Source organism: Atractosteus spatula, chromosome 11 (genome assembly GCF_055471065.1).
Source record: "Atractosteus spatula isolate fAtrSpa1 chromosome 11, fAtrSpa1.hap1, whole genome shotgun sequence".
Classification (NCBI taxonomy): Eukaryota; Metazoa; Chordata; class Actinopteri; order Semionotiformes; family Lepisosteidae; genus Atractosteus; species Atractosteus spatula.
The window spans coordinates 38,797,036-38,823,212 of NC_142716.1; the positions used below are offsets into that span (position 1 = coordinate 38,797,036).

The 26,177-nt window shown below is 42.1% G+C and overlaps 1 protein-coding gene across 2 annotated transcripts in view; it reads right to left on the minus strand.

The window, feature by feature from the left end:
* Nucleotides 1-1,100: 1,100 nt before the first annotated feature.
* llgl2 (LLGL scribble cell polarity complex component 2) overlaps nucleotides 1,101-26,177 on the minus strand; it is a 43,289-nt gene continuing 18,212 nt past the window's right edge. The window contains exons 2-26 of one of the 2 annotated variants that reach the window (XM_088927126.1): nucleotides 25,433-25,544; nucleotides 24,622-24,719; nucleotides 22,441-22,522; nucleotides 21,693-21,808; nucleotides 20,805-20,963; nucleotides 19,417-19,579; nucleotides 17,232-17,358; nucleotides 16,736-16,790; nucleotides 15,665-15,819; nucleotides 14,646-14,857; nucleotides 14,143-14,210; nucleotides 13,723-13,876; nucleotides 12,946-13,050; nucleotides 11,876-12,168; nucleotides 11,355-11,502; nucleotides 10,567-10,717; nucleotides 8,886-9,002; nucleotides 7,721-7,887; nucleotides 7,228-7,492; nucleotides 6,610-6,763; nucleotides 6,067-6,101; nucleotides 5,903-5,950; nucleotides 5,308-5,350; nucleotides 3,878-3,939; nucleotides 1,101-2,532 (exon numbers count right to left, since the gene is read on the minus strand). In XM_088927126.1, the coding sequence (XP_088783252.1) occupies nucleotides 2,528-2,532; nucleotides 3,878-3,939; nucleotides 5,308-5,350; nucleotides 5,903-5,950; nucleotides 6,067-6,101; nucleotides 6,610-6,763; nucleotides 7,228-7,492; nucleotides 7,721-7,887; nucleotides 8,886-9,002; nucleotides 10,567-10,717; nucleotides 11,355-11,502; nucleotides 11,876-12,168; nucleotides 12,946-13,050; nucleotides 13,723-13,876; nucleotides 14,143-14,210; nucleotides 14,646-14,857; nucleotides 15,665-15,819; nucleotides 16,736-16,790; nucleotides 17,232-17,358; nucleotides 19,417-19,579; nucleotides 20,805-20,963; nucleotides 21,693-21,808; nucleotides 22,441-22,522; nucleotides 24,622-24,719; nucleotides 25,433-25,507 (3,057 nt within the window). In that variant the 5' untranslated portion in view covers nucleotides 25,508-25,544 and the 3' untranslated portion in view covers nucleotides 1,101-2,527. Of the gene's footprint in view, nucleotides 2,533-3,877; nucleotides 3,940-5,307; nucleotides 5,351-5,902; nucleotides 5,951-6,066; nucleotides 6,102-6,609; nucleotides 6,764-7,227; nucleotides 7,493-7,720; nucleotides 7,888-8,885; nucleotides 9,003-10,566; nucleotides 10,718-11,354; nucleotides 11,503-11,875; nucleotides 12,169-12,945; nucleotides 13,051-13,722; nucleotides 13,877-14,142; nucleotides 14,211-14,645; nucleotides 14,858-15,664; nucleotides 15,820-16,735; nucleotides 16,791-17,231; nucleotides 17,362-19,416; nucleotides 19,580-20,804; nucleotides 20,964-21,692; nucleotides 21,809-22,440; nucleotides 22,523-24,621; nucleotides 24,720-25,432; nucleotides 25,545-26,177 lie in introns of both variants that reach the window. The other variant, XM_088927125.1, reaches the window with a different exon arrangement.

Genomic DNA, 26,177 nt, shown 5'->3' on the forward strand with positions numbered 1-26,177 from the left:
GAGGGAGGAATACAGATTTGCAGGGGACAATGAACTGGATACGACTCCGGGACAGGGGCTCCAGCACCCCGCGACCCTGAGTTTTTGGAATAATTGGTTAGGAAACAGATGAGTGATGTTATTGTCTTTTTTGCGAATAAGTCCAAAAGGGATTATGGAAGATAAACAAAGCTCCGTTTGTGGAGCCTTCTTCAGGTGTGAAGAAATACGGTTCTTTTTAAAGAATGCAGGTGGCCTTGCAGCCCAAGCATGCTTATGCAGCTACCAACTCGAATTTACACGCTATCATCATTTGTTGGTAACCGAGTTAATTTTTTTATCAAGCAAAATAATTGGCAGGGTTTATGAGGTTATTATCGGTTTACAGAAGTAGAAGTGTTTTATTCATGAAACGGGTGTTGGATAAACGACTCTAACGGCAGTTTAGGCATGGCGTTTGCCGTCACTGTTATCGAACTTGTACAAATGTGGGGAAACCAAGAATGAAATTCCAGTAAAAACAAGAACAATTGTGAGTGAAAAAGTACTGTATGTGACAGACATCGCTTCGTTCCCAAATCCTCGGGACACCTAAGTGGGCCGCACTGGGTGGAGACTAAGGGACTGTTACTCTTGAGAAAACCTCAGTGCTTGAGGACTAACACTACAAACTGCATTCACAGCCTTTGCGCCCGTTTACGTCCTCGCGAGAAATTGACTTCAAAATGTGTCGGAGATCCTGCAGAAACACTTGATAGGGTTGAGTTGATAAACTGTTAAAATGTTTTTCATGAAACTGCAGCGGAGTACTTTTTCTCAAAAGGGGTGGCAAACTAAACATGAAACATTTTGAAATGTATTGGAAACTTCAAGCAAAACATTATGAATGAAATGCTGTATATCAAGGAAGCCTGCTACTTGGTCAGTAGGTCCTGATGATTTCACCGTGAAAGCAGCCCCTTACTATAATCTACTCGTTTATGGTTTAGCCACTGCTTGAAACACCAAGTCTGTCACAGGCTGCAGCTCAACTAAAAACTGTACACAGGAGTAAAATAGTACTCTACAGGAGACATTCAATACAGTTCGGGTACTCAGACTGACGGAGAGAGAAACGGTTGTGTTGTGAAAAACATTTATTCCTGCAGCAGGATGTAGTGTGTGAAGTTAGAAGTCATAATTAGGGTTTTCCATTCTCATTGATTCGCTACAAAAATATAATCTAGAAAACACTAAAAAAATTCCCCACATTTTGAAAAGACAGTACCAAAATATTTGCTTGTCAGATTACTAAGAGAATAGCAGCCACCCAAAAACCCTTTGTAAAAACAAGTACAGATTTTCATACATATACTGTATATATTAAAAATTTGCCTAAAATATTAAAAAGTACATTCCTAAATTACATTTTCCATTGTGAAAAAAATAAAATTATCAAAACAGCCCAGAAGGTCTTAAAAAAGTCCCCCAAAAATACAAAATATGTGCTACACAGCAGTGAAAAAGTACCTCCAAGAATAAAAATCTATGGACTGCACTCTTAAACCACTAGTGTGACAGTCAGGACTTGTGAGGCCAAAGGCAGACTGGAACACTAATGCTTTGGGAATACTGTCCGGTGTGCCTAGTGGCAGGGAGAGTAGTACATACATCTGCATTTCTCCATTTTGTGTTTTTCTTTCCTTACTTCATATCCTGTTAAAGGCATTTTGTGCAGCTCTCTGCTACTTCTCAACAGATTGTTGGTCAGCAAAAGTGAAGAGGTGTCAGGAAAAAGTTTAAAAGAAGTACAAGGGATACATATTGTGGACTAAAGAGTGTGCAGCACATAAACACTCCCCCAAGGCACTTCCCCTTAGTTTGAGAAGTCTTAGATTAGAGTTAAGGTTCACAAAATCTCAAGTATCCCTTTTCCCTTAAACCTCAGTTTGGTCCATTCAGCACCACTTTAACCAAAGAGGGGGGTTTAAGTATTACCAGCTTCCGCCAGCTGTTTGTGCAAAAGAAGCCTATTGTACACCTCAGTCACTCTTATCAGTTGTCTCTAGGACTGCTCCAGATAATTTAGACTTGATCTCTTTTTCTATGATTTGTCAGTCGTTTGAAGCAGTGGAAGTCAACCCCCTCTTGTTTTTTTTTTTTCTTGAATTTAGTCATCATGGCAAACGATCACTGACAGCATGAAATCACATGGCACACATGAAGGAGCCCAAGTAACACATCGGCCTTAGAACAACAGTGAAACGCAGGCAATATGAACCACTCTTCTGGATACACAAGACAGTCTGGAACGATTCCTCCTGGATCTCAAGAGGGCAGCAGTTGTGCAAATCCAGCCCACAGGCTGGGCGGTCCAGGGTGGGGTGTACAGTGGTTCAGAAGGCAGGCGGAGACAGTTAGCAGAGGCACTGGTGGTGGTCCCTCCTCCCTCCTCGTACAGTAGCAGTGTGATTCGTACCCACTCCAGGACGGTGGGGGTGGGGGTGGAGTCAGTAGTGTCGTGAGAGTGGCCAGAGCAGGTTAACTCTTCAGCCAGGCGCAGAACAGGTCACTCTGAGGGGCAGATAAAAGGCAGGGTCAGAGTTCAGCAGCTACAGGTCACAACAACATGTTCAGAACAATCTGACAAGTCTCTGAGAAGTCATTGATCTCTCTGAACACAAGCAATGAGTCCAATCAGTATCTACATCATCAGTGAGTAAACTTACTTTTAAACTAAAATAATAAATGAAGTTGTTGTACAGGGCACTTTCATTAATTTAAGCTAACACTATAGTGGAAAAGCTAGCCATGTATAACAGTACTTTCTTCTTTAGTAAAAATAACAATGACAGTAAAAAAGGCTGATGCTTTTATGTAAGACTGAAAATTAATTACACTGCCTTATAAAGAAAAATAATTAAAATGTTTCAAAGGTCATCCATTTATAAAGGGCAGGAGTTTACACAGTGCCAGAAGCAATAGGGAAATACAGTAAACGGAGTTAAGGATATAACCTATCTGGTGAAAGTAGTGAACAGCAGTTTGTAGGCGTTAAAAAGTGGCAGGCAGAAAATTGAAGGATCTAAAAGTCAAAAACTTTTGATTTACATTTTAAAGCCCTTGTGTATATTTTGACACATTTTCAAGGATTTGAAGGATGTTATGTATTTTTACAAATTTCATTTAGGTTCTTAGTGTTCCATCTTACAAGTTCTATCTCCTTTAGAGGAGCACTTGAAACTATATGCACTATAGTCATGCTAAATGTCAGCAGAAAATAAGTCTTGAGCTCCCATTGTTCTCCCATTAGATGCACCATAAATAACTGAGTGTTTGTCCTCCGCATTTTCATAAGATTTATGAAAATGAAGGAATTTTATATTTGTAGATTAATTTGGCAGCAGGGTGATACAGGGGTGTGGCATTTCTGCCTCAGTTCTTGACCAGTGTGGGTCAAGGTCTGTAGATGTTCTTCCCATGTCAATGTGGGTTTTCTCTGAATGCCCCAGTTTCCTCTCCCCTCCCCAAGACTGCTGGTTTAACTGGTATCTCCAAACTCCTGTCCCTATGTGTACCTATGTGCCCTATGATGATGAACTGTCATTCTGTCCAGTGCCCCTCAGTGTACACTATATGGACAGGCTCTGGGTTGTCTCAGCCTTTACCAGGAATACATTTCCTGGAAACGGATGGATGGAACTTGGCAGAGGTTCTGATCTCAAAATACGTTGTCAACAATTCAACATGAGCAAAAAGATCACAGTAACAAGAGCAAACCTCAGTGTCCAAAATGAAAACCAAACCAATAATGTCCAGAAGCCTTAGCAAAACGTTGCAGCTTGTCAAAACTGTACTCAAGTGTACAGAATTGAAGTCAAAGTGAGTATTTTTCTTGTTCTAGACGCACTGTCCTCACCTCCGTTAGTGACCACCTTCCCTCCTGCACCTTTGCTTTTTGCATTGTTTTCCACGTAACTCCTACAAAGAGACAAATAGATCAGCTCAGTTATCTCCCAGTGCACTGCTTTCAACATTTAAAGGCACGTCTGTTTTCACATTTTAACTTTAAACATATTATCATGTAGCGACAACCTTGCAAATGCCCAGTGACTTTAATTGCCTCTATTGCTGTATGGAATTATTTGAATTTCTGGAACTCAGCCATATCAGCACCCTTGACTCTCCCTAAGTAGGGGTTATCTCTAGGTTTAAATCAGGGGTGCAGGGGTGACTGCAGGTTTTCTGGGTTTCTTTAAAGCAGCAGCACCGGGAGAGTTGGAAGTAGCTGTCAATCTGGTTTGATTAAGCCAACAGTGATCTAATTTAGTTTAAGGGATAAGCTGGAAAGAAAACCTCCCAGGCACACTACTCCTCCAGAAACAGGACTGAACAGTACTGCTTCAAAGCTTTCCTGGAATCATTAAATGATTCTCCAGAAGCGGACTTAAAATGTCCCAAAGACTCTTCCCGACTGCAGCTAGTGAAGATAAGAAACGAGCTCTTCATCTTAAACTAAGAGACATAAATATCAGATTTCTTTCTTCTGTAAACCATTCTGTGAACTGGAGCAGCTGATTGAAACAGATTCTCAATAGATTTTCAAGTGGAGTATTTAATTATCATTACGCTTGCTTGCTTTCAATGTGTAGATTTTTCTGCATGCAAACAATGATAAAACTGACCAGTTCATCGAAAAGATTTATGGGAACTTGCTTGGCATAACCAGTTTAATTATCCAGCTGCAATACATCAAGTCTTGCATGTTAAAGCGTGGTTTATATTAAAGTAAAAACTGAAATATAAAGGAACATACAAACAATCTGGTATCTGTTTAACTGTTTCATGTCACCCCTTTCAAGAGAACATTTAACTGAAGACAAAGGTCTTTTGTGAAATAAAAGTAAAATAATACACAATGACTACATACAAAAACATTAATCACCTTTACATTTCAATAATTCATTTCTAATTTGTTTCCTTTCTAAGAAATGTATGGCAAGCAGGTAAAGGTTCAATGATTTCCAATTCTAAGCAATTCATGTGCCCTGGGTGAAGTGTGAAACCAAGGTCTCCCACAGACATGCAGCATCTGAAGGGTTTCTATATTTCACATTGAAAATGAGCTAAATGACTACTGTTCTTATTCCATTTCCAGCTACTTTAGTACAAATAACAGAGAAGATATCTGTTTACATTTTTTAATGCCATTAGGTCACATTAACAGGACAGCTCATTAAAAGCGATAACACCCCCTACAAAGAATGATGCAGTCCACCCTTTAAATTTAAGTACATGAATTGCATTACTCTGACTATGTGGTCAAAGGTGGAAGAAATAGGCACTTACATTTGATCTCCTTCCAATGATCTCTGGATCTCCTGCAGCACTTCTGTAACATTAAAAAGGTTGGGGTGAACCTGTGAGAAAGAGAGACTCTCCCCCTCCCAAACCTTCCTCCTCCCAAGACAGGCATTCAACACTGGGGTGAACTATGAAATGGATGCTACAACAGAGATGTTCTTTTAAATATTTCCTGGAAAGTACTGACAAAGGCAGACAGGTGGAATTTATGTGAAGGTAAAGACTGAAAATAGGAAGCACATTATACACAAAAGGATTTTGGGAGTTTGGTACAATCTGACGAGCCATTCTATTGAACCTGACTCACCGGGGTCCATCATGAAGATACTGTATGGGCTGTGAATGTCACCCAAGTTGTCTAAGTCATTCTGCTGCATTGACTTACACGTACTGCTCAACACAAGTTCTTAAGTAAGGGCCTGAATGCGACAAACTGGAGGACCTGAATCCCTGGTGAAAACCCTGCTCTCCGTCTGTGGAGTGAATAATGCTGAGCAAGAACTGTTGATTCACTACAAACACCAGAAGACCACAAGCCCTGGAACCAAGGCTGACCCTGGGTCCCAGACACAGTACTCACTCTCGTCGTTGAGTAAGGCGTGCTCCATCACCTTCGGGGACAAACTCACTGGAACACAGACAGGAAAGACACTAAGCATACAAGCTCTCGATATTTTCTTCCTGTGGTTACATGACTGAGACGGAAGGGATAGTTTTCTAAATAGATAAAAAAAGACAACTCACTATGTTCATTATCTTCATTGTGGCCCCTGGATTTCCTACATGAAAGAAAAAGAGAAAATGTCAATCATATCCATTCCATGTCCGATTCTTTTGGAGAAGGTCTATTTTTTAAAATACTGGTTTTGGCAATAGTATTTTTTAAAATGTGTTTCTCAGGAATGCTTTCCAACCAGGATATAATGCTATAATTCTCGTTATTGGTTATCTGGCCTTTTGCTGTTTCACATTCAGATTCCTCCTTTATTGGCAACATAGTATATACAATTTTTTTTGTCTGTTTTCATAATAAGTCTTTTTTCTGTGAAAGGTGTGGAGACTGAGCACTCCCAACAGCCTTCAGACTGGTTCTAAGCGCATGTGACACAGTGTCATGGCAACTCTTCTCCCATAATCCTTTGTGGAGCGCTCCCACTTAACATTCACCTTTGTACGCAAGGAACAATTGTGCAGATACAGTAACGTAGGTAGATGGCCGGAGAACACAGTGCACTTTGAGCTGAAATGCAATACTTGACCTACTGTCCGGCGCCATGCTCTTATTACCTGGGCTGGATGGCTGCGCCGTCAGGCTGAGCTCTGGACAGGGGTTTGGACGCAGACGAGGCCGGAGGAACCTCAACAAAGGAGCGTGGCTCCACCACCCAGCGAGCCGACAGGGAGAAGCGTTCAAACTCCGAGGGGGAGATCAGGTAGAAGCCTGTCAAACAAAAGGGTTTGGATCATTGTATAAATATTATGGCACTGAAGAGGAAAACTGCAACGAAAGAAGCATTTCCAAACCAGAAAACAGAACAAGATCCCAACAAGATGGGTACGTTTTATTTTCCTTTAAAAAATGCTAACAGTTTCAGAATCAGACCACTGTGTTAAATATCTAGATGAGCTCCCTCCAAAAACCATTGCAATCAGGTAAACATTTACTATTTCTCTACCCCTTAGTATTAGCACTAGCATTCATGACAGTCCTTGTAGCCAGGACAAAACTACCAGACTGTTTCTGCTTGCATTTAGTCACAGTTCTGTCAAGACATCTTGAATCCATTTTACGATACCGTATTCTTGTACTGCAGATAGAAATAAGGTACAAGCTTCAATATCTTTATATGATTGTCCAAGTAGCAGAAGAGAGTTCTTGTTCCAGATGCTGACGCCAGGACTCACCTTGGCCGTATTTAGTGAAGACGCAGGAAGCGATGCCACTGACGTCCTCGCGGCGGATACAGGGGTAGCGGACCTGCATCTTGAGGTTTGGCAGGGAGATGACGTGCAGGTCTCCCTGGTTGGTTAGCACCACCAGACCACTCTCACTGTAATCTTCCACGCGGCTGCTCCCGAAAGACGCCACCCCCACCTTGCGCACCCGCGACCCATCCAGCGCCGTCAGCTTCAGTTTCATCTTGGAACTCACCTTGGGGAGGGTGAATACCTAGGGAGGAGAGCACATGAGTGTGGGTGGAGAGGAAGGCAGGGAAACAATGATGGGGGCAACCCCACAACAGTGAAAGAATTGGGGGAGTGAAATATTAATTTCAAGCAACATCTAAAGAAAGCATGGTGTCTCCAGAAATTAGTGTGCATTAAATCAAATTGATGAGATGGTCACTGAGTCACTCAGCTCTGAACAGGCCTGACTGTGCTGCTGGGGCTCTCTCACCTTGAACTGTTCCTCGGAGATGACCAGCAGGTGGTGTGACCCGTGCATTTCAGGGGTGCGTGCTAAGTCGTGTGCCACCTCAAGGGGCTCAGGCAGGGGCACCCCTCGACCATCCAGAACCACGATGCCCACGACTGGAGCACGATGCATCAGCTGGATCTCCTTTGCTATGAGGTCCAGAAAGAGACACTGGATTTAATCATCCCATCACAGAAAGCTACCTAAATGTGAAGAACTGACTGTACATCAGGCTTGTTTCAAGCTGAAAGTGGCCACTTCCTTCTGAACCCTATCCAAAGAAAAAAGGGAACAGGCCCATTCACAGGCTTAAAAGAATGCCCATCACTGAGAAGTTAAAAGAACTGAGTCTCTTTAACCATGAACAGAGATAACTACAAATTAGCATTCAAAACTTGTTACAATTCTTTAAGGCAATGACAAAGTTATTCCAGTCAGGATCAACACTGAAACACGAACCACAAGACACAAAGAGAAACTAAGGGGAAAGATCATGTAAGACTTATAAGAGTGAGAACAAGCGTCACTTCTTTACTCAAGGGGCTTTGTCCAGAACAATCAACTCAATTAGATTGCTGGGACTAATACAATTTTTTCTTTAAGAAACAGCTGGATAACATCTTCAATCAAATTCATTCAAACTAGATTGGCCAAAAGTGCTTCTTCTGCTTGTGCTTCTATGTACTTTAAGACTTGTGATCTCAACAGAGCCGAGCTCCACCTACATTTTTATTCAATTAACACAAATTTGCTAATGTATTAAGATGATTTTATAATATTGAAATGAAGAATTATTTGTATTACATCAAAGTTGGACATTGGTCAACTGTGCTTGTACCGTACCTCCAGACCACGGTCAGGTCCTATATGCCTGCAAGGGCACTGAGATCCAATTCCCTATGCTGGCTGGCAATACAAGTGCTGAGAGGGCACAAATCCCAGGCCTGACTGTTCTCTGTGCTGCCCCCTGTATTCGGATGACCTACCTGCCACAGTCAGAAGTGCACACTCACTCCCCATCTTCTTGAAGTTACTGAAAACCCATTTCTTCAAGATATGCCTAACTTCAGAGGCCCATGACTAACTCCTACTTACTGATTATGCGCTTATGCTACTGCGAGCAACCAATAAGCAGCTCCACACCCACCAGCGTGTGCGGTGATTGGATCCTCCGTCCTCTTCTCACTGGATGGGATGCGGAGAGTGTAGGCAAAGACAGAGCCACCGTTGGTGCCAGCCCACAGAGAGGGGGTGTTGTGTAACCCTGCAGCAGGAACAGCCGAACACAAAACTTGGTCAGGATTGTTTTCAGCTTTTTAATTTTTCAAAAAATACACAAAGATGATAGAAATCCAGTATTTTTTATATTTTATTTCTGGAATCAGCAGTTGTCAGTTCAGCCTACCACTAACACTGTATATAACAGCACCAGGTATGAATTTCTACATGCACACATCCTCCAAAATGTGCCCCAAAGTAATTTCCTACTTTTTGCATCAGATGTAATGTTCAACATACTGCATAGTGAATCTACAGCATGGTTTGGCAACGTATGGCACACTGTCACGCAGCGAGATTTTTGGCGGCACATGTAAAAGAAGTCTAATAAGCCCAGTGGAAAAAAGTGTGCATATAAACGACATACAGCGATTAGAAATCTGAGAGTAGCTGTGCTGCCTAAAACCCATGTACAGCAAAATGACAGGGGAAGATATAGCTAAGACTTTTACTGAACATTCTGAGGAAAGAGGATTTGACATGAAGACAATATTTTCTGTGATGACTAATGGTGCCCCTGCAATGGTCAGAAAACAGAAATGATTTGTAAGATCATTGCGGATCACACTGGACACCCTTCCGCAAATTTTCATTGTATTATTCATTAAGTGCTGAAAATAGTGTATTTCTGTAGTACTCCATCTGCCTTGACGCACAGGCAGTTTCAAATGGCTTCAGGAGAAGCACACTGCAGACTCTTGACTTGTGTCAAGAGTCAAGCTATGAGCTCGAGACTGCAGAACTCAGCAAAGGAAAGCTAGGGCAAGAATCGCACTTAATGGTAATTAAAATGGTATTTTATTTTAATATTAATCTTTTATCAATGAAAATGTAAGTAGGACTACTATACTTAAAAAGTATCAATGGCACGCAAATCTGTAGAAACAAATGCATGAACTAACTCCTGGCACATCCTTTTGGAAAGGTTACCATCCCCTGATCTATCAAAGTTATATGTTTCTGTCCTGTCCAACCGATTTTGGTAAAAGTTTTACTAAAGCAATGGTGATCTCTAGTGGTAGAACAAAGAAGCATAGCATTCTAGCATAGAATAGCATAGAATGTAGGCATTCTAAAAATGTTTACAGTGCTGCATGTGAGCCATTTAAGCCATCTGTTTCTTTTTTAAACTCCCACAGTGAAAACAGCGGGCAGTGGCTGGTGGACTGGCACAGGTCTCTGACAACACCGCCAGCCTACCGGCCCTCTGCAGGCCACAGGAGTCAGTGTGGAAACAGCCACAATGAGGGAACCTTGTCTGAATTTAAACTGATGCCATGTCAGCATCCAACTGTCAACTGCACGTCGGCCACACGATAAAGATTTGAACCAGTGATACACGAATTTGTGTCTAACATTGTACAAGCAGAGCTGAGCAGCTTAGCCCCTAATTATCTCATTCCTTGATAAAAAAAAAACAAAACAATTTGTCCTTGTTGAAGGAAGAGCTGAAACAGGATACAACGTGCTACTGGAAATTGCAAAACAACCGGCACACCCTTTCAGGCATCCATTCTAACTTGAGCGGCTTCTGTCCCCTGAGAGCTCACCATCGCTGAGGAAGGAGTCCGCGAAGTAGAGCGTGCGCACCAGGCCCGTGAAGGAGTCGTCTGAGGAGCGCGCCTCGATCTTCCTCTGCACCGGAGCCAGCTCCATCTCCTGCAGCGCCTCCGCCTCCAGCCGGGCATTGAGCTCCTGGATCTGACCAGGCCGGGGGCAGAGAAAGGGGGGTGAAAAACCACTCCGGGCAATTAGAGAGGGGCTGGCAGCCCAGCACGTAATCTTGACACTACCTCAGGAGCAGAGTGCAAGCCTGTCAAATAATAAAATTGTGCCTTTGTTTATTGCAATTGCTTTGGCAACAATAATTCATCAGTCACACCAATAAATCCGTTAAAGGGGGGGGAAGAGAAAGAGTCACACTGGGAGTTGGATAAAGGGAAGGGGGTGAGTCAGGATGATGAGAATAAAGACTGAACACTGAGTTTTACCAAACAGTGGTTAATATGAGGTAATTTTTCTTTATGCTTGAATTATTAAATATTCCTACAAGGTATTTACACTGGAACAGCTTGGCATTGCTCGAATGTTCAAATGTTTTTAAATGTGTGAGAAAACCAACTGTTTACTAATTGTTATAGCACTTGCAGCACTAACTCCAAGGTCTTTAAAAATTAAAGAGAAAGAGACAGGGAGGAGTTGAGATGGCAGTAAAGAGAAACAGCAGTGTTGTTCCAGATGTACTCAGGCTGGTGTGGAAAGAGCCTGATGCCAACCTGATGCCAAACACTTCAATAAAAAGGTTTCTGGGGTTTTCAGGGACAGCTGCGCCTGGTACCTTGGCGGCGTTGCTCGCATGCTGCTTCCTGACCGATACGCGGCTGCGGCGGATCCGGCGAAAGGACTGGCGCAGGGACTTCTTGATGGACTTCACACGGGACAGGGGCCCCTCCAGCGCCAGCTGGTCACTGGGGTTCAGAGTGCACCTGCCAGGAGACAGCATACTATTACAGAGGGGCAGCAAAAGGAGATTTTTTAACTGCTAGACTTGAGATCCATTTCAAATTGCATTTTTCTTAAGAACTAAAGCTCTTTAGCCTTGAATCAGAATGTCGAGAGCTTCTAGCTCAAGTACTCCAGCAGAAATAAGTACTGTACACTGTCTGAACCAAGACTGTGACTAACTTATCAAAGGTATTAATGGTTTAACTGTACTTAGCCAATCTGACCTCTTGGGTTTTGCAAACTTTTACATCTGTGCATTTGTTCAGATATGTGTAATTTAAGATGAAAGTCCTTCTCTCTCAGAAACGTCAGCCCCTCTCTCTGAGAGGCCTGTGGATAGACAACGGCTCTGACCTCACAAGAACGGTGTTCTTCTGTTGGTAGTCGTACAGGCCAAAGCCGTGGCTGGTCCCGAAGGCCACCAGCTTCCATTCGGAGTGCAGGGCCAGCGAGGTGACCACCGCAGGGGGCTGGCACTGCACCAGGGCGAAGGGCTGGAAGCCAGCGGGGAAGGGCACGGCCTCCTCGCGCACCTCCAGCCGCGTATGCCCCTTCCAGCGGAAGCCCTCCTGGCCCTGCAGAAGGTCTGCCAAAGAGCCCTCCACTACCTGCTCTGCAGCCTCATCGTTCAGCTCCAGCACCAGGATCTGCCAGCAGGGGGAGACAAGAGCTTGAGGTCGCTGCTTGACACTGCATACAGCACAGCTGTTTAGAAACAGTAGTACCCCATTTCGCTTGCTTGATCACAACAATGGGATACATACTGTACTTCTTCCAAACTCCTCTTTAGCAATACATTATAATGAAAGTACATTTTAATTGCTTAAACACATTTAGTTCCCTTTACTGGTTATCTCAAGCAGTAGTAATCATTCTATTTATTCCCCTCTTGTTTTTCAGGGGACCCATTTTATACACCACTGAAGTGTAGCAACCAGTTGAGGCCCCATTACACAGAGAAGTGCAAAACTACATCATCAATTTAATTAAGGGGCAACTTTAAGTAGGCCCAACTGTATAAATCCTTACTGGTATTTAGCCAGGACAGAGGTCAACTCAGAAACTACTCTTGTTAAATCTCCCCTGACATAGGCTTTTAATTTCTTCCCGATTCACAAACAACACAAAACCACAGGTGCTGTGTCGGTCTTGCAATAAATATGTGATAAAACCTAGAGCCAGCATCAAACAGCACTTTGCCTTGTTTTTAAAATGTTGATTTAAAAAGCAAATAATGGATCTATACACATATTATTCCATTTTTTAAAGCAAAAGGTGGAAGGTAACTTCCACTGTTTGAGACATCTTATCCTATGCACAGTTCATTTTATTCTCCAAAAAAGTGATGTCCCAGGATTCCTAAAAAGGTGTGCTCCCTCCATATTCCAAAGACAGCATATCCCTCCCCACCCCAGCCTGCTCACCTGTCCGGCAGTCCCAGCCACAGCCAGGTACCCGCTGTATTTACACAGGTGGATCTTCTGGATTCCCAGCCTGGGGTCATCACTGTAGGGGTCAAAGCAGCCCACCTGCCAGGGAGAGGAGCAAGTCAACACTGGGGTGAGGAGAAGTGGTGGATCCGCACTCCCCGATGGCTTTTAATCTCGCGGATACTGCTGTTGACTTCTACACACAGCAGGTAGATGGACTACATACTGAAAGTCAAAATGCCTCCCAGATGTAGGTAAACCACAAGTGTAAATATATTTGTCTATCTAGACCTCTTCCAAAATAGAAGATACAATCAGGTAAATGAAAACAACCTCTTTCAGAGGAAGAACGGGGCTGACCAGGCAAAGAAAGACTAGCACTTTTGTTCTGAAAGAGGCTGATAAAAGAATTTTATTAAAGCCAGTGCATTATAGTCCACAATCACCAGAAGCAGACAAAGTTACATTAAGACCACACTCAGCATGACTGTCAACTGAAATCACACTTGGAATTACAGCAAAGACTTTTTATGCTGCAGTGGGCTTCTGCGTGTTGTTATACAGTTGAATCAGTAGCTATAATTTAAGGTTATTATTTCTCAAGCCCAGAGGAAACCACAAGCATGTGTTGAGTGCAGGCACTTCTGGACTGGAACACTGCCGATGTGTGTTGGGAATGGATAGGAAAGGGATATTATTCTGAATCGGACAATGACATATTTTCACAATGGGACATCTCAACGAGCACACCCTCACCCCCTGGGTCCGTACCTTGCGGAAAGGAGGCCACTCCCCTTCGCCCCCCTGGTTCATGTTGTCATTGGGGTCGGCGTCAGTGTGGAACGCCCCTGCTGTGCTCAGCTTGTATAGAGGGTACAGGCACACCCCTGAGGCATCCCAAAACCGCACAGTGCCATCTTCGTGTCTGCATTATGGAGGGATAAACACGTATGCCTGTTATTTACACCACAGTTTACGATATATAACTGTATAAATATATAATTATTTACTCCTTACAACTGGAAAACAAAGAGATGGATGATCTCACAATAAGGGCTCCATCATCTACATGTTTTATGCTCTATGTTACAGAGCTCTGTTATTCATTGGGTTCAGTCAGTTTCAAGAACAGTTACCATCTCATTCACACACAGACAGACAGACAAATTACAAGTCAGGAGTGAGACTCACCCAGTCAGAAGCAGGTCTCTCTGTGGAGGGTCTGGGGCCACATTCTTGCCCCCTCTCACCGGCCAGGGCTAGAGAGATGGATGGTATGAGACTTAGGATTTGCTAATTTACTAAAAATTAAGTGATCTGAGATGTCTTGTAGTGTGCAACCAAGGGGTTGGACATTTTGTCAATGGGAATCCTTTAGCTATTTCAAACCAGCTAACCTCAATCTCTAGCACAAAAACATGCTAGAAGACTATTTTAAAGATTTCTGAGCTACTTGTTTAATGCAACAATATGTGCGGTTTATGGCTGAATGCATTGAATGCAATGGACTAAAAACCTCTAAACTTTGAAAACTTGTCAGGATGTTGAACAAATTTAAGAACAATTCCATGCACACTGTGTCAAAAGCTGCAACAACAGATGTCATGCATCATGCTGTAAGCTTTCACGACCCAGTTATGCAGTTTAAGCCCTACATCACAGTGCCCCAGGTCTCTCCAGAGCAGGTGGCTCACCCTGGGGGAATAGTGTGTGTACTGTTGCCGGCCGGCTGCGCCGATGCGCTCCCACAGCTTGAGGGGGATGTTGGACACATGATGGGAGCAGGTGATGGCCGAGCAGTGCAGGGGGGCCAGGTAGGGGGTCTGGATCACTGGCCAGCCCTCCGTCTCCAGGTCTACCACGACCAGCTCCTCTTCTACCAGCACCACCAGGGCACTCGGCTCTCCTGAGGACACAGAGGACACAGGGTGAAGTTGCGGAAAGAGACCGGGAGGGCAAACAAGAAAGAAGGAAATGCAGGGAAGAACTAGAAGAAAGTCCACTTTTTTCCCCCCAACAACAAAAAGGCAGAAGACGATGAGGCAGAGATGTGGGGGAGACAGCAGGACAGGTGAGAGAGTGCGCATCTTAGTGTTTATGTAATCATTTTTAATATTTCTCAATTTTGGAAACATTATTAAATCGATAACTCTAGCCGTAACTTCTCCATATACATGTCATTTCCTAAAAATATTCCGACCACCTGCACCTTTTCGCAGTGTACAGGAACAGACATTTAAGATGCAGTCAGACTTTGAAGTGTGATCTACTAGGCTGTCCATTACTTGGATAGGAAATGAAGTGGCCATGATAAACCAATAGGTGGCACTCTTCATTCTGGATCACAAATCACAAACCTGATCCCAAGTATGGTGATAAGCAATACTGTGCCAAGAGTGCCAACTTTTGGAACAGAAACATTTCGTCCACGTATTGGACATGAGATTTTTTGCTGTGGGACAATCAAACTCAAATTTAAGTTTATAAGATTATCTAAAGCCTATTTTAATCAATTTCACAGTTCGCAGCACACACCAAGATCTCATCTGAAAAACAGCTCTTATTAATTTAATTTCTTTGCAAACCAAGGTTAATTAATATGCATTTACAATGTCTGCAGAAATACCTATATGTGCGAGTGATCTCTTTGCTACATGAAGGACCTGTGTTCCCAGTATAGCTGAATGCACTGAGGGCATTCATGTGCCCATACCCTTGCCCTGTGCTCCAGCAGTGATGATGAAGAAGTCAATAATACGAGAGGTGAAGTCCAGGGCCACATGTATCTTGCTGTGAATGATGGAAATACAGTGACGGTCGCCATAGCTCGCCCGTGGCATCCCCCCACTGAAAATCAGGAAGGGAAGACTGGAGAGAGACAGACAGGTAGAGATCTTAGAGTCAGAGGAGTTTGTTTCAGTGATTCTTGAGAGGCCATCAATTAAAGGCATGTACTGTTGTGAGGTAAAAAATGTAATACACTACCACACAATTATCAAAAGCTAATCTGAATAGTCCACATTATTTATATGCCATCACTATCAAATATTCACAAAAAACAGCAGCTTTTTCAACCAATCCCAAAACACTACACTTCTTACTCAACAGGCCTTAACAAGCTACCAAATTTACACTTAATTCTTTTCTAAATTTAGCTGTGTTGTTTTAAGCATTTTAGTCCAAATCCAATTTAGAATCTTCAATAAGTAAAACAGCCTTTCTATTCAGAAACATGTCAGCATACTTTACAAGAGAGGAACATGCTAAAACACTAAAACAAAAAGAGGGAGAGTCTTAAATATATTTCACAAGAAAGGAGTGACCGATGATCATTTAGTATGTAACAGTATATTAATATAATAATATCCTATTAATATCCAAACATTCTGAAGATTTGCCAATTGGAGATATTAATTAAGACAACTGGAAATGTCATTGCACTATTCTGCTATATACTAACACAGACATCCAATAAGCTGTGAGCAGTCAGTTAGATCAATTCTTGTACTGAAAATCGATTTTGGAAACAGGATGGATTACTTATTAGCCAGAGATAAGATACTGTAGGAGTCCATCCAGAGATGGGACACCATCTCAAAAAACACTGGCCATCTTAAACTCACTCCTCAATGAAGAACTGAAGCTGAGAAATCCAGTCAACTCCATCAGAAGATCTGGAAACTGCCAGACAAATGGGCAGTAACCCTTGTCTTGGAGCCAACCAAACAACATTCCAAACTTCATGACACATCTAAACCAAAGTGCCACACAGGAGAACACTCACCCCTGTTTGGTGGGCAGCTGGACAATCTTGGTAATAGCTTTGCATGGGAAAGTACCTGTAAAGGGGAGACAGTAGGCATTAACCCAGGAACAAGTTAAAAAAAGGACAAGAGTCAAGACACATTATATTGCTTGGGTGGTCAACCAAGTCCAGTCTTAAGGGTTACCCTTAAATCATCACCTTGCACAGACTTTTTTGCAAAGTTTTGATAAAACCTAGGAACTTAGGTTTAGTCTGGAATAACTAACGGTGGGTTGTGTTGGTTGCTTTAAGTGTTCATTAAACTACTTGATAGAACAATCCACTGCTTAGAACTTGTTTAAAAATAATTAAAGAATACTGGATTGTACATCGCGAAGGCTGACCACCTTGATACACTGCTTCCTATTTATGTTTTTCTTCAAGGATTGCTAACATGTTAGTAAACGCTATACTGTTAATGATCCCCCCCCAGTACTGGTCTGGGAAATCTGACCAGCCCTACACAAGACCTCACCATAAGGCGTCTCCTGCTTGTCTGGCTCGGGTTGGTCATCCCCACTGGCCACCGTCCACTGACAGTAGCTGCCATCATTGTGAGAGCTGAAGATGTGCCCATCTTGCGTCCACCACACACTCTCTAGCTGCTAAAAGAAGGAATAGAAGCATTAGGGCTCTTCACAGCTTCTGCGGAGCTCAATTCCTGCCAGTGCATTTACTTTTAAAGGTGGAATCAACAGTCACTACGCCAACTCCAATCAGCTCAATGGAGAGATGTCAGAAACCTGCGATACACAAACAGTCTGTAATATATGTTATAGAGGACAATATGTCGGCAAACGCACTTGATACATTGGAAAATCAAAAACTGAGAAGTTTTACATTTAAGGCAGTCCCCATTTGCCTTTACACTGTTATTTATTCTGCACATTTAACTTACATCAACATGTTTTAACACAAAACAATACATAAAACAGAACATTTCCTCAAGCGTCACCCAGGTGAATTTCAAACATCTTTACTCAAGAGCAAAATATGTTCCTTGGTTTTGAAAGGAATGATCAAAGTTAACATTGTGTTAATGTACCAAAAACAAAGGATACAAGAATAAGTATACAACCCCCAACTTTAAAGCAGTTTTGGAACTTCTTAAGTGGGGGGAAAAAAAAATTCTAGGCGAAAACAAAGGGGCTTTAGAAGTCACCTTGTTGGTAATTAAACTTAGTCCTGCAGGTCAGGGACATGAAACCAAAACAAAAACAGTTCACCAACTGTCAAAACAGCGAAAAGGACTGATCCAGTTCTACATGTGCCTTCATCTTTCCATGAAGCCATTGTTACATGTGACAGGCAGGAGGGAGGGGAGGGGAGGGTGTGCACCTCTCAGTATCTCTTATCTTTAAGGTAAACAATGGACATTCTTCAGAGTGTTTGCTGAGGTAGAGTAGAGCTCCATAACTGTTCTTTATCTTGTCACTGGCTCCAGTCACAAAGGCCAGAATCCCAGTGGCCTGGCAATTGTAGGAATATTTAACTATGATCAAACCTGGTAGGTCATTAATACCATCTTCCAGGGAATATTTTGAAATCAATGTGGTAAAGACTGTAAACACAAAGGGGGAGATAAAGACTGAAGAGAAGAAACAGAACTGCAAGAGGGATCCCCCTATTCTGCAGACCAGATAACAGAACATGTCCAGTTAATTTAAAGGCAAGATTTCCTTTTTGTGGTATTCACCAAGGTAAAGATATCTCTCACTGGTTTAGTGACAGGCTATTTGGAACAGGGAAAAACATTTCCATTTGTTTATCATCCATTTATTGAGTGATTTAATCCTTTGCATGGCCTGCTTATTTTATAAGACACACTTATCCCTGTTCCTCTATATTTATCTATCATTTGTGGGACTGAGTTATCTTTCCTAGTTCTGTAGAAGGCAGGGCATTGGTACTCACTGTGCATGCATGCAAATAATAGGAGGAAAGGTTGTGCACTTATATATGTAGTGTACATAACAGCAAATATTTGTTTGCCGTTTAAAATTTGCTGCCTTGTTTATCACCTCCCAATCCATCTTATCACTTGCCTGGAACTGTTAATTCTTGGTAACCCTAGGCAAACAGTGTATGTGTAATTAAGTTTTATAATATATGCAAAAGCAATCTGGGGTCAGCACCTGATTTTATTTGTATTTTTAGAACCTCATCTTCAGTTATTTATATCCTTTCTAACAGGAGCATTAGTCTCTAGCTCATAAGTCTTTCCAACTGACTCTAGTGCTGCACAGAACAACTGAGTCATGGAAACAAACTCTAGTAACTCATGTGACCACATATGTATGTTTTCCCACTTATAACTCTGTATACTGCTCAAAATACACAGATTTTTTTTTAAGTGGTCTACTTACCACTGTTGTTCTGAGCAATACATTTCAGCACCCTCACTGGAATTAATTTCAATTACACAGGATTACATATTAAGTATTCAAACTGAAGTCTTTGTACACCTGATCATTGTGAACTCGACAGCTGTCGCCCAGCGATAGATCGAAGTGGAAACCTTGCAGAGAAGACAACAGTGGCTCAGAAAGCTATATCTAATAAAGATAAACTGCTTCAGATAACCCACACATATCAGAAGCATGCCACAGACAGAATGGCACTGCGCAGTCAGATAACCTGTGTCGAGGAGCCTGCGGTACCTGCGTGCCAAGGAAGTGCCGGGTGGCACGGTTCCTCTCCAGGTCCCAGACGACCATGAGCCCGCGGCTGTAGCCAATAAGGATCTGGTTTTCGTTCTGGGGGTTCTCCTGTAGGGCCTCCACACACTCCAGATTTCTGCGCCCCACGTAGTCCTCCGGTACCCTGCACAGGGACAGCGAGAGTGATGGATAGAGGTGGGAAGATCGGTGGAGGAAAGATCCTGAGAAATGTTGCAAAGGCCCATCTTACTTATATGGTGTTCAGTAACCAAAAGACACCATTTTCAAACTGAAAGTTGGAACAAAGGGACACGACAAAACTAGCAACTTCTTATCACACATATACTCAATAGTGTTTTTATTAGTTTAGTTTTTATTACTAATGCTTTTTTTTAGGCACTGTTTCAAATGCATTATCTAAATGGTTATTAAAAAAGTGCAGGAACACCCATTTCATTGTAAATTAAGAAAATGCACTTAAGTGTTAAAGGAAAATCAGCTGGCCCAGAAGAAGTTACTCTGAACTCTGGGATTCAAAGACAAGATGACAGGTGGCACTGAGCTGAAATAATGCAATCAAGAATCTGAAAATGAAATGATTAAGAATGATCAAGAAAAATAACTGGAAACTGTTCAAAATTCTCTTTTGTCATTGGAAAAATCAATGACCATTAGGATGGGCACAAGTCTACTGCAGTTTGCCAGCATTAATTAATGCTGCAAGAGTAAATCATTCAATTAATGGGTCCAAGCTGTCAGAGTGTTTGTGGTGCTGACTGCGGTCACGTAGACTCACTCAGAAAAATGTTACAAGAAAATCAATATTTTTAGAGTATTTTTTATATTTCTCCATTTCTGTAGTCCTGCCATCTGTGCCATCCAGATGCAATGTGCTGTGTGAACAATACGCAGCTTTTAATCACTTTAATTTAATGGTTTGCATAATTAGAAATTAGTACTCAAGTTTCAGAAATACCCTGCAGTAAAGGCTTGACATACTGTTGCCAGTAAATTTAGCAAATGGAAGTCTGCTCAGACTGTTCTAGGAGCACTTTACCCTCTCTTGCCGTTTAAATAATTTTTAATAGGCTACAGATTAATAACGTACAAACACTGCTTATCATGGGAGTTGTAAACAGTGTAATTGAAGCCTTTCTTTTGACTTAGCCATAATACTCCATTTCCAAACATTTGTTCACTTAAAATATACCCGGATGAGAAGAGCTCTGAAGGAGTAGGTACTGGGACTCATGCTTATCCCCATCTGCCAAATCAATAGCTGAAAGTGGTTAACAAACTGTTCAGTAAGCATTCAGGCAAAAGGTGGAAATTAAATCTGAAGACACAGCAGGACCTAACCCCAGCCCCTGCAGTGATCCCCGCTGTACCTCTGCTGCACGGCCTCCACACTGATGTTACGTTCCTCCAGCTCCCTGAACACGGGCACCTCCACCACGAAGACGTGCCCACCCTCCGTGCCCAGGAACAGCAGCTCCCCTGAAGAGTGTGCCAGCACTGCCGTCACCCGCGTCACACTGGGGGGGGCACTGCAGACAGTCACATGGAAGGAGACAGGATTATTGCCTGCTGCAGGGGTGCTGGACTGTCACGGGTTTCTTCAGCAACTCTCAACAGCGTGACGAGACCTGCAATTATGTACTAAGAAAGCAAAGCAGCAGCTCGTGTTCACTCAGAGTAATGCAGGAAAGGAAAAAAGTTCTCATGGGAGTGAACAAAAAATACAAAGCAAACATTTTTTGCAGTGTTTTCTGTATCATGTGGGAAACAGTACTGATGGAGAGAAATAGATTAGACCCCAATTGCACAACACTTTGTAAATTAATTTAATCTTCCACGTTGAAGCCTTTTACCCATTGGGTGTTGGGAAAATACAAGCTAGTTTCCATATGAGAACTTGAATCTACCAAATTCATTCATGACTAAAAATCAATAATTCAGGCACTGGAGTGCAGATTTTGCCGAATAATGGTCATTTTCTTTTCTTTTTAATTAAGGAGGCTTATTAGGCCTTATGTATAAACTAGAAAGATACGGCGAGAATGTCACCATGAGTCATCACTGACAGTGATGTCTGTGCATGTGAGGAAAAGTATTAGTACATGGATATGTGTTGACACAGCAAGTCAAGTGTTGGTCTATCACCATCTTGCGAGTGTGTGTCAATGGTGACAATACACTTCCAAGTTGATCAGAATGCGTGTCAGCAAGGCGTGCACTGTTTGACTGTGTATGAGTATAGGGCATGCGGGCCTCACCCCGGTGGGCCGGTCAGTGTGAAGCGCCCAACCTCCAGCAACTCGGAAAGGCCCTGGTGCGCCCGCAGGGTCCACATGTGGAGGCTGTTGTCATCCAGCAGAGTGACCAGCTCGCCCTGGAGAACACAGGCACACATTGCTCACTCAAAGAGTAACTGGGAAAGAGAGAGATGGGTCGACAGACAATGTGACAGTAAAGCCACACTGCTCACTGAGATTTGATCTTGGGGTTAAAGTTTAAAGGTTCATGCAGAACTTTACTGGTTGAGCTCCTTTAGCGCCCCTAGTATGTCATACATTTTCTATAAGGTTCCATGAATTCTACACGTGGCAATACAATGGTAGTAACTCAATGTTTGTTTTAAAAACTACTTTAATCAGCTTGTTTTGTCATGCATTACACACTAAAGTATAACTAAGAATTAAAGATGGTTAAACTAACCGTTAACCCCAATCAAGAATAATATGCACCCCAGGGTACATTCACATGACATTAATACTATAACAGTAGGTTGCTCCTGCCAAATAGTCATCATCATTATTAAAATTTTCCAACCAAGATTTCTGTTCTTACTTAGGGTAGACTCATATTTTAGAAACAAAGTTCCAAAAAAACAAAAATGAGTCATTCCTTTTGTTTTAGCTTGTGCCAGTTAAGTCCTAAAACTCTTCTGCACGTGGTTTTAAATTTGCTGGATTTATGGTTACATCAACATTCACTGCTGAACAACTGCCGTAGCCTACTTGCCTGATAGGGCAGGAAATGTATCTGTGTGACAGCGGCGTTCTCCTCATGCAGCCCCATGAACTCAACGCCTGGAGCTCCATATCTGGCGGGTTGCAGTGTTAAGTAAAGTCTGGGTCTACTGGCAGAGAAAGTCCTCATTTGTGAGTAAGTGCAGTTTGGTTTTGAGCTCAAGCATAAAACCAGCCTCAGATAAGAGCACGCCAAGACGAAAGCAGTTAAATATTCAATATTATTCATTGTACTGTATTCACTACCTGTTTCGAGCAACACTATCCAATGTGCTAATACATTTATTAAACTTTATTGCTGAACTGTACCTATTGAATTTAGAATCAATGCAGTTTTGTTCATAATACCATATTAAAATCACTAGAGATTTTTTAATAGGTAAAACATGGAAACTTATTTCTGAAGCTATGTAGACTTTAATGGAATAGGTATTCATATCCTAGTCTTAATTAACCTGAATTCTTGCAAGGACAAACCAGTCATATAAGGATCGTTTTACCATTACTTTCAACACTTAAATATGCAAATAGCATTGTTGGAGATGGGAGGGTCAAAGCAAGTAAAACAAGTTTTTTCAACATAGCAATTTTTGACCTGCATTTGCTTATCAAATATCACCTTATCAGCAAGGTTTTATTTTGCTTTATTGTAAGAAAGAAATTCAAAGAGGTATTTCAGATCTGGTAAGGCAGGCTTTTCAAAATGTTTTGAAGAAATTACCCCCCAGACTCAGAGATGGGGCATTCTAATAAGGTTGCGATATAGATTGAAGGGTTCACATTTCTATCACATGTAAAACCATTGGTAGAACAAGTCACAATCAACCATTGCTTTTGTTATAAAAGAGAGTGCCTGACCGCAGAGTTCCCAAAGAAAGCACCAGCCAGTTTCCCTCTGTTAAGAGGCCGCAGGTATTCAGACAGGTTCCCCTGCATTGTGAGTAATGCAGACACACCCCCTGCTCTCACAATTCACAGCAGTGACAGCCGACATGCTAGACCCAGGGATTTGCACAATCCCATGGGAAAATACGCACAAAAAGACAAAGCCAGGCATGAACACAAAGACGCACTCTGACGTACACCAGCGTGTATTCTTCAAGTCACACAGAAAACGGGCTTGGACCTTTTCGGCATCCAAATTTTAGATGTGTGGACATTATCCCTGGTGACACCCCAGCCTTCCACACTCCCCAGAAGTAATATTCATAAACTTGTCTTGAATAACCTGCAAACTATACAAGATATTATGGAATTTAAATTCAGAATTTCTCCATCAACTAAAAAGCTCAAAACACCACCATAATGGATTCCTTATGTTAATTTAATAATAATTAAAAATTATTTAATAATAGTAAATTAACCAGAAAAGTGCGAGATTTAATAAGTCTCTTTTCTAACAGCATAACAGATGATAAAGCAATGTGAGAATGAACTAAATGTAAGATTAAATACCATTTTATAGGTATTAAAACAAGTTGAAAGGGATCACATTAAATAATGTCAATGTCCCCTCCCAGGAAGAATATCAGCCGTTTGTCAGACTGCTCAAACATTAAGAGCCAAGTGCTCTGCTACTTTGATTCCTGCACTTCTATGTAATAGTTTAAAGCAGGTCAAGCCTACATATACACTAATATAGCCAATGGCAAAAACTAGAAAAAAATGCTAACACCTCGGGTACAATTTGCTCACAACCAAATACCTACATGATTTCTAAGTTATGTGATCCAGAGGTTACACAATTTCCTAGGTTCAAGCCCCACCTTTGACCAGGGTAGGTTTGCTACCTGGTACAATTTAACCTTCTTGCGCTCCATCATCATGTGAAACCAATTTTCCACTAGGAGAGACTCTGCAGCCATTGGCATACAGTATAATGACATTAACGCATCGTCAACTCTATAGTCTCTGCACGCTATTTACATAAAAGCCTGATAAAGAGTCACATTACTATTGTAAAAGTCTTCCACACATTCCAGTTTGGAAAACCTAAATCCTCCTCTCTTTGCTTCATAGCACATATATGCTCCCGAGATGAACATTGGTGAACAATTAATTCCAGTGCCTCAAAATGTCACATCGTCCAAATTGGGACAAATATTTACCACGATTACACCTCAGCTGAGAGCAAGGCCACACACATCTGCCTGTGGTGTGCATTTGTGGATACAGTTTGATGGCTCCTGATCGGGTTCCGATGGCCAGGAGGTCCAGGCTGGGGCTGTACCCGAGGGCGCTGGGCTGGTGGGGGAATCCATGCTCCACAGTCTGCACATGGATGAGACACGGGACAGAGTGAAACAGGGAAAAGTCAAGGAAAGGTATGGGAGAACGGATCCATCAGTGAGCACATTAAACATTCCAACAAGTCTGAGGACGGCAGCAAAAAGGAACCCAAATATGCTGGTTATGTCTGACAAGGCTTTAATAATATTAAAGCAATGAGAAAAAGACCTGGCAGGAATTGGTTACACCTGCCATGGCAGAAAGACAAAGATTTTTCACCTCCCAGCAGCAGGTAGCCTTGTACTCTGCAGAGTACACCAGGTGAAATTTTCACTGCTCCTCTCTGCATCTTGTGCAAAAGACGTCACTAAAATCACCATCACAAATCGCTAGGTTTCCCTGAAACACTCAGTGTTGCATTTTAAAAAAAGCTGAGAAATAGTGTGCAAACATTTACTGAACTGGCTGTGTGAAAAACAAGGACTTCATTTCTCTTTCCAATGAGTTAATTTGCTAATCAGACATGTTAGATGCATTATTGTCTTGCAAAAGCAATAATGTGCACATTTGGTTCAAGTGTTTGCTTTGCACGTTTTTTCCTGCTATAGACATCCTTGGATAATACAGTCAACCCACTCTAACTACAAACATCAGCAGTATAATCAAGAACTGAAGGGGAAGCAGTAACTGTTTTCACATGGTGGGGAGGCTGCAGTGTCGTTACTGCTATACAGCAGGTAGCCCAGGCCTTGCACCTTATTGAACTGGTAGAGCTCTTGTTTGAGGCGGTCTCGGTGGGATTCCTGACCGTGGCGTCGGAATTTCTTCATCCTCCCTCCCCGTTACCCCCCCAGCAAGCTGCGGATCCTGGGACACAGACAGACAGACAAGGAGAGAAGGAGAGGGACAGTCAGAACACGCATTCAGTTCTATATCAGCGTACCTGACCCCTTTCAACTGTGGCAACAGATCATGATCTACCGTTCTGGTCCTGCAAGATCTTCAACCGTTCACAACTCGAATCCAGATCTTTAAACAAACCCAGACAAATGCTTTGATTAGGTTCTCCGCTTATTTTTGGATAAAAGTACTACAGTGTATGTATGTCTGAGTGTGCTCTAAAAATCCAGCAAGTGTGTTTCTTTAAATTGTCAACAGATTAAGGCTGTGGAGAAATGATAAACTAGTCCAATTAAACCTTAAACGGATGAGTTTAACATTCCAAGGTTAAGAGCAGTTTATACCATACGGAGACACAAAACTTGTATATTCCAGACCCTGAGGACCAGAACTGGGAACCCATGCATTAGGAGATTTATCATATATTCATAATTAAAGAACTTCAAAGTCACAAAAGGAAAAGTGTGAGGTTATTAATTGCAGAATTGTGCAAGAAGATTAGAATACAATGGTGTAATTAGTTACATGAAGCAAAAATATACATCTTATAGAAAGTTTGATTTTTTTCAGCCATTGTACAGAAAATATTTTGGAGGTTTC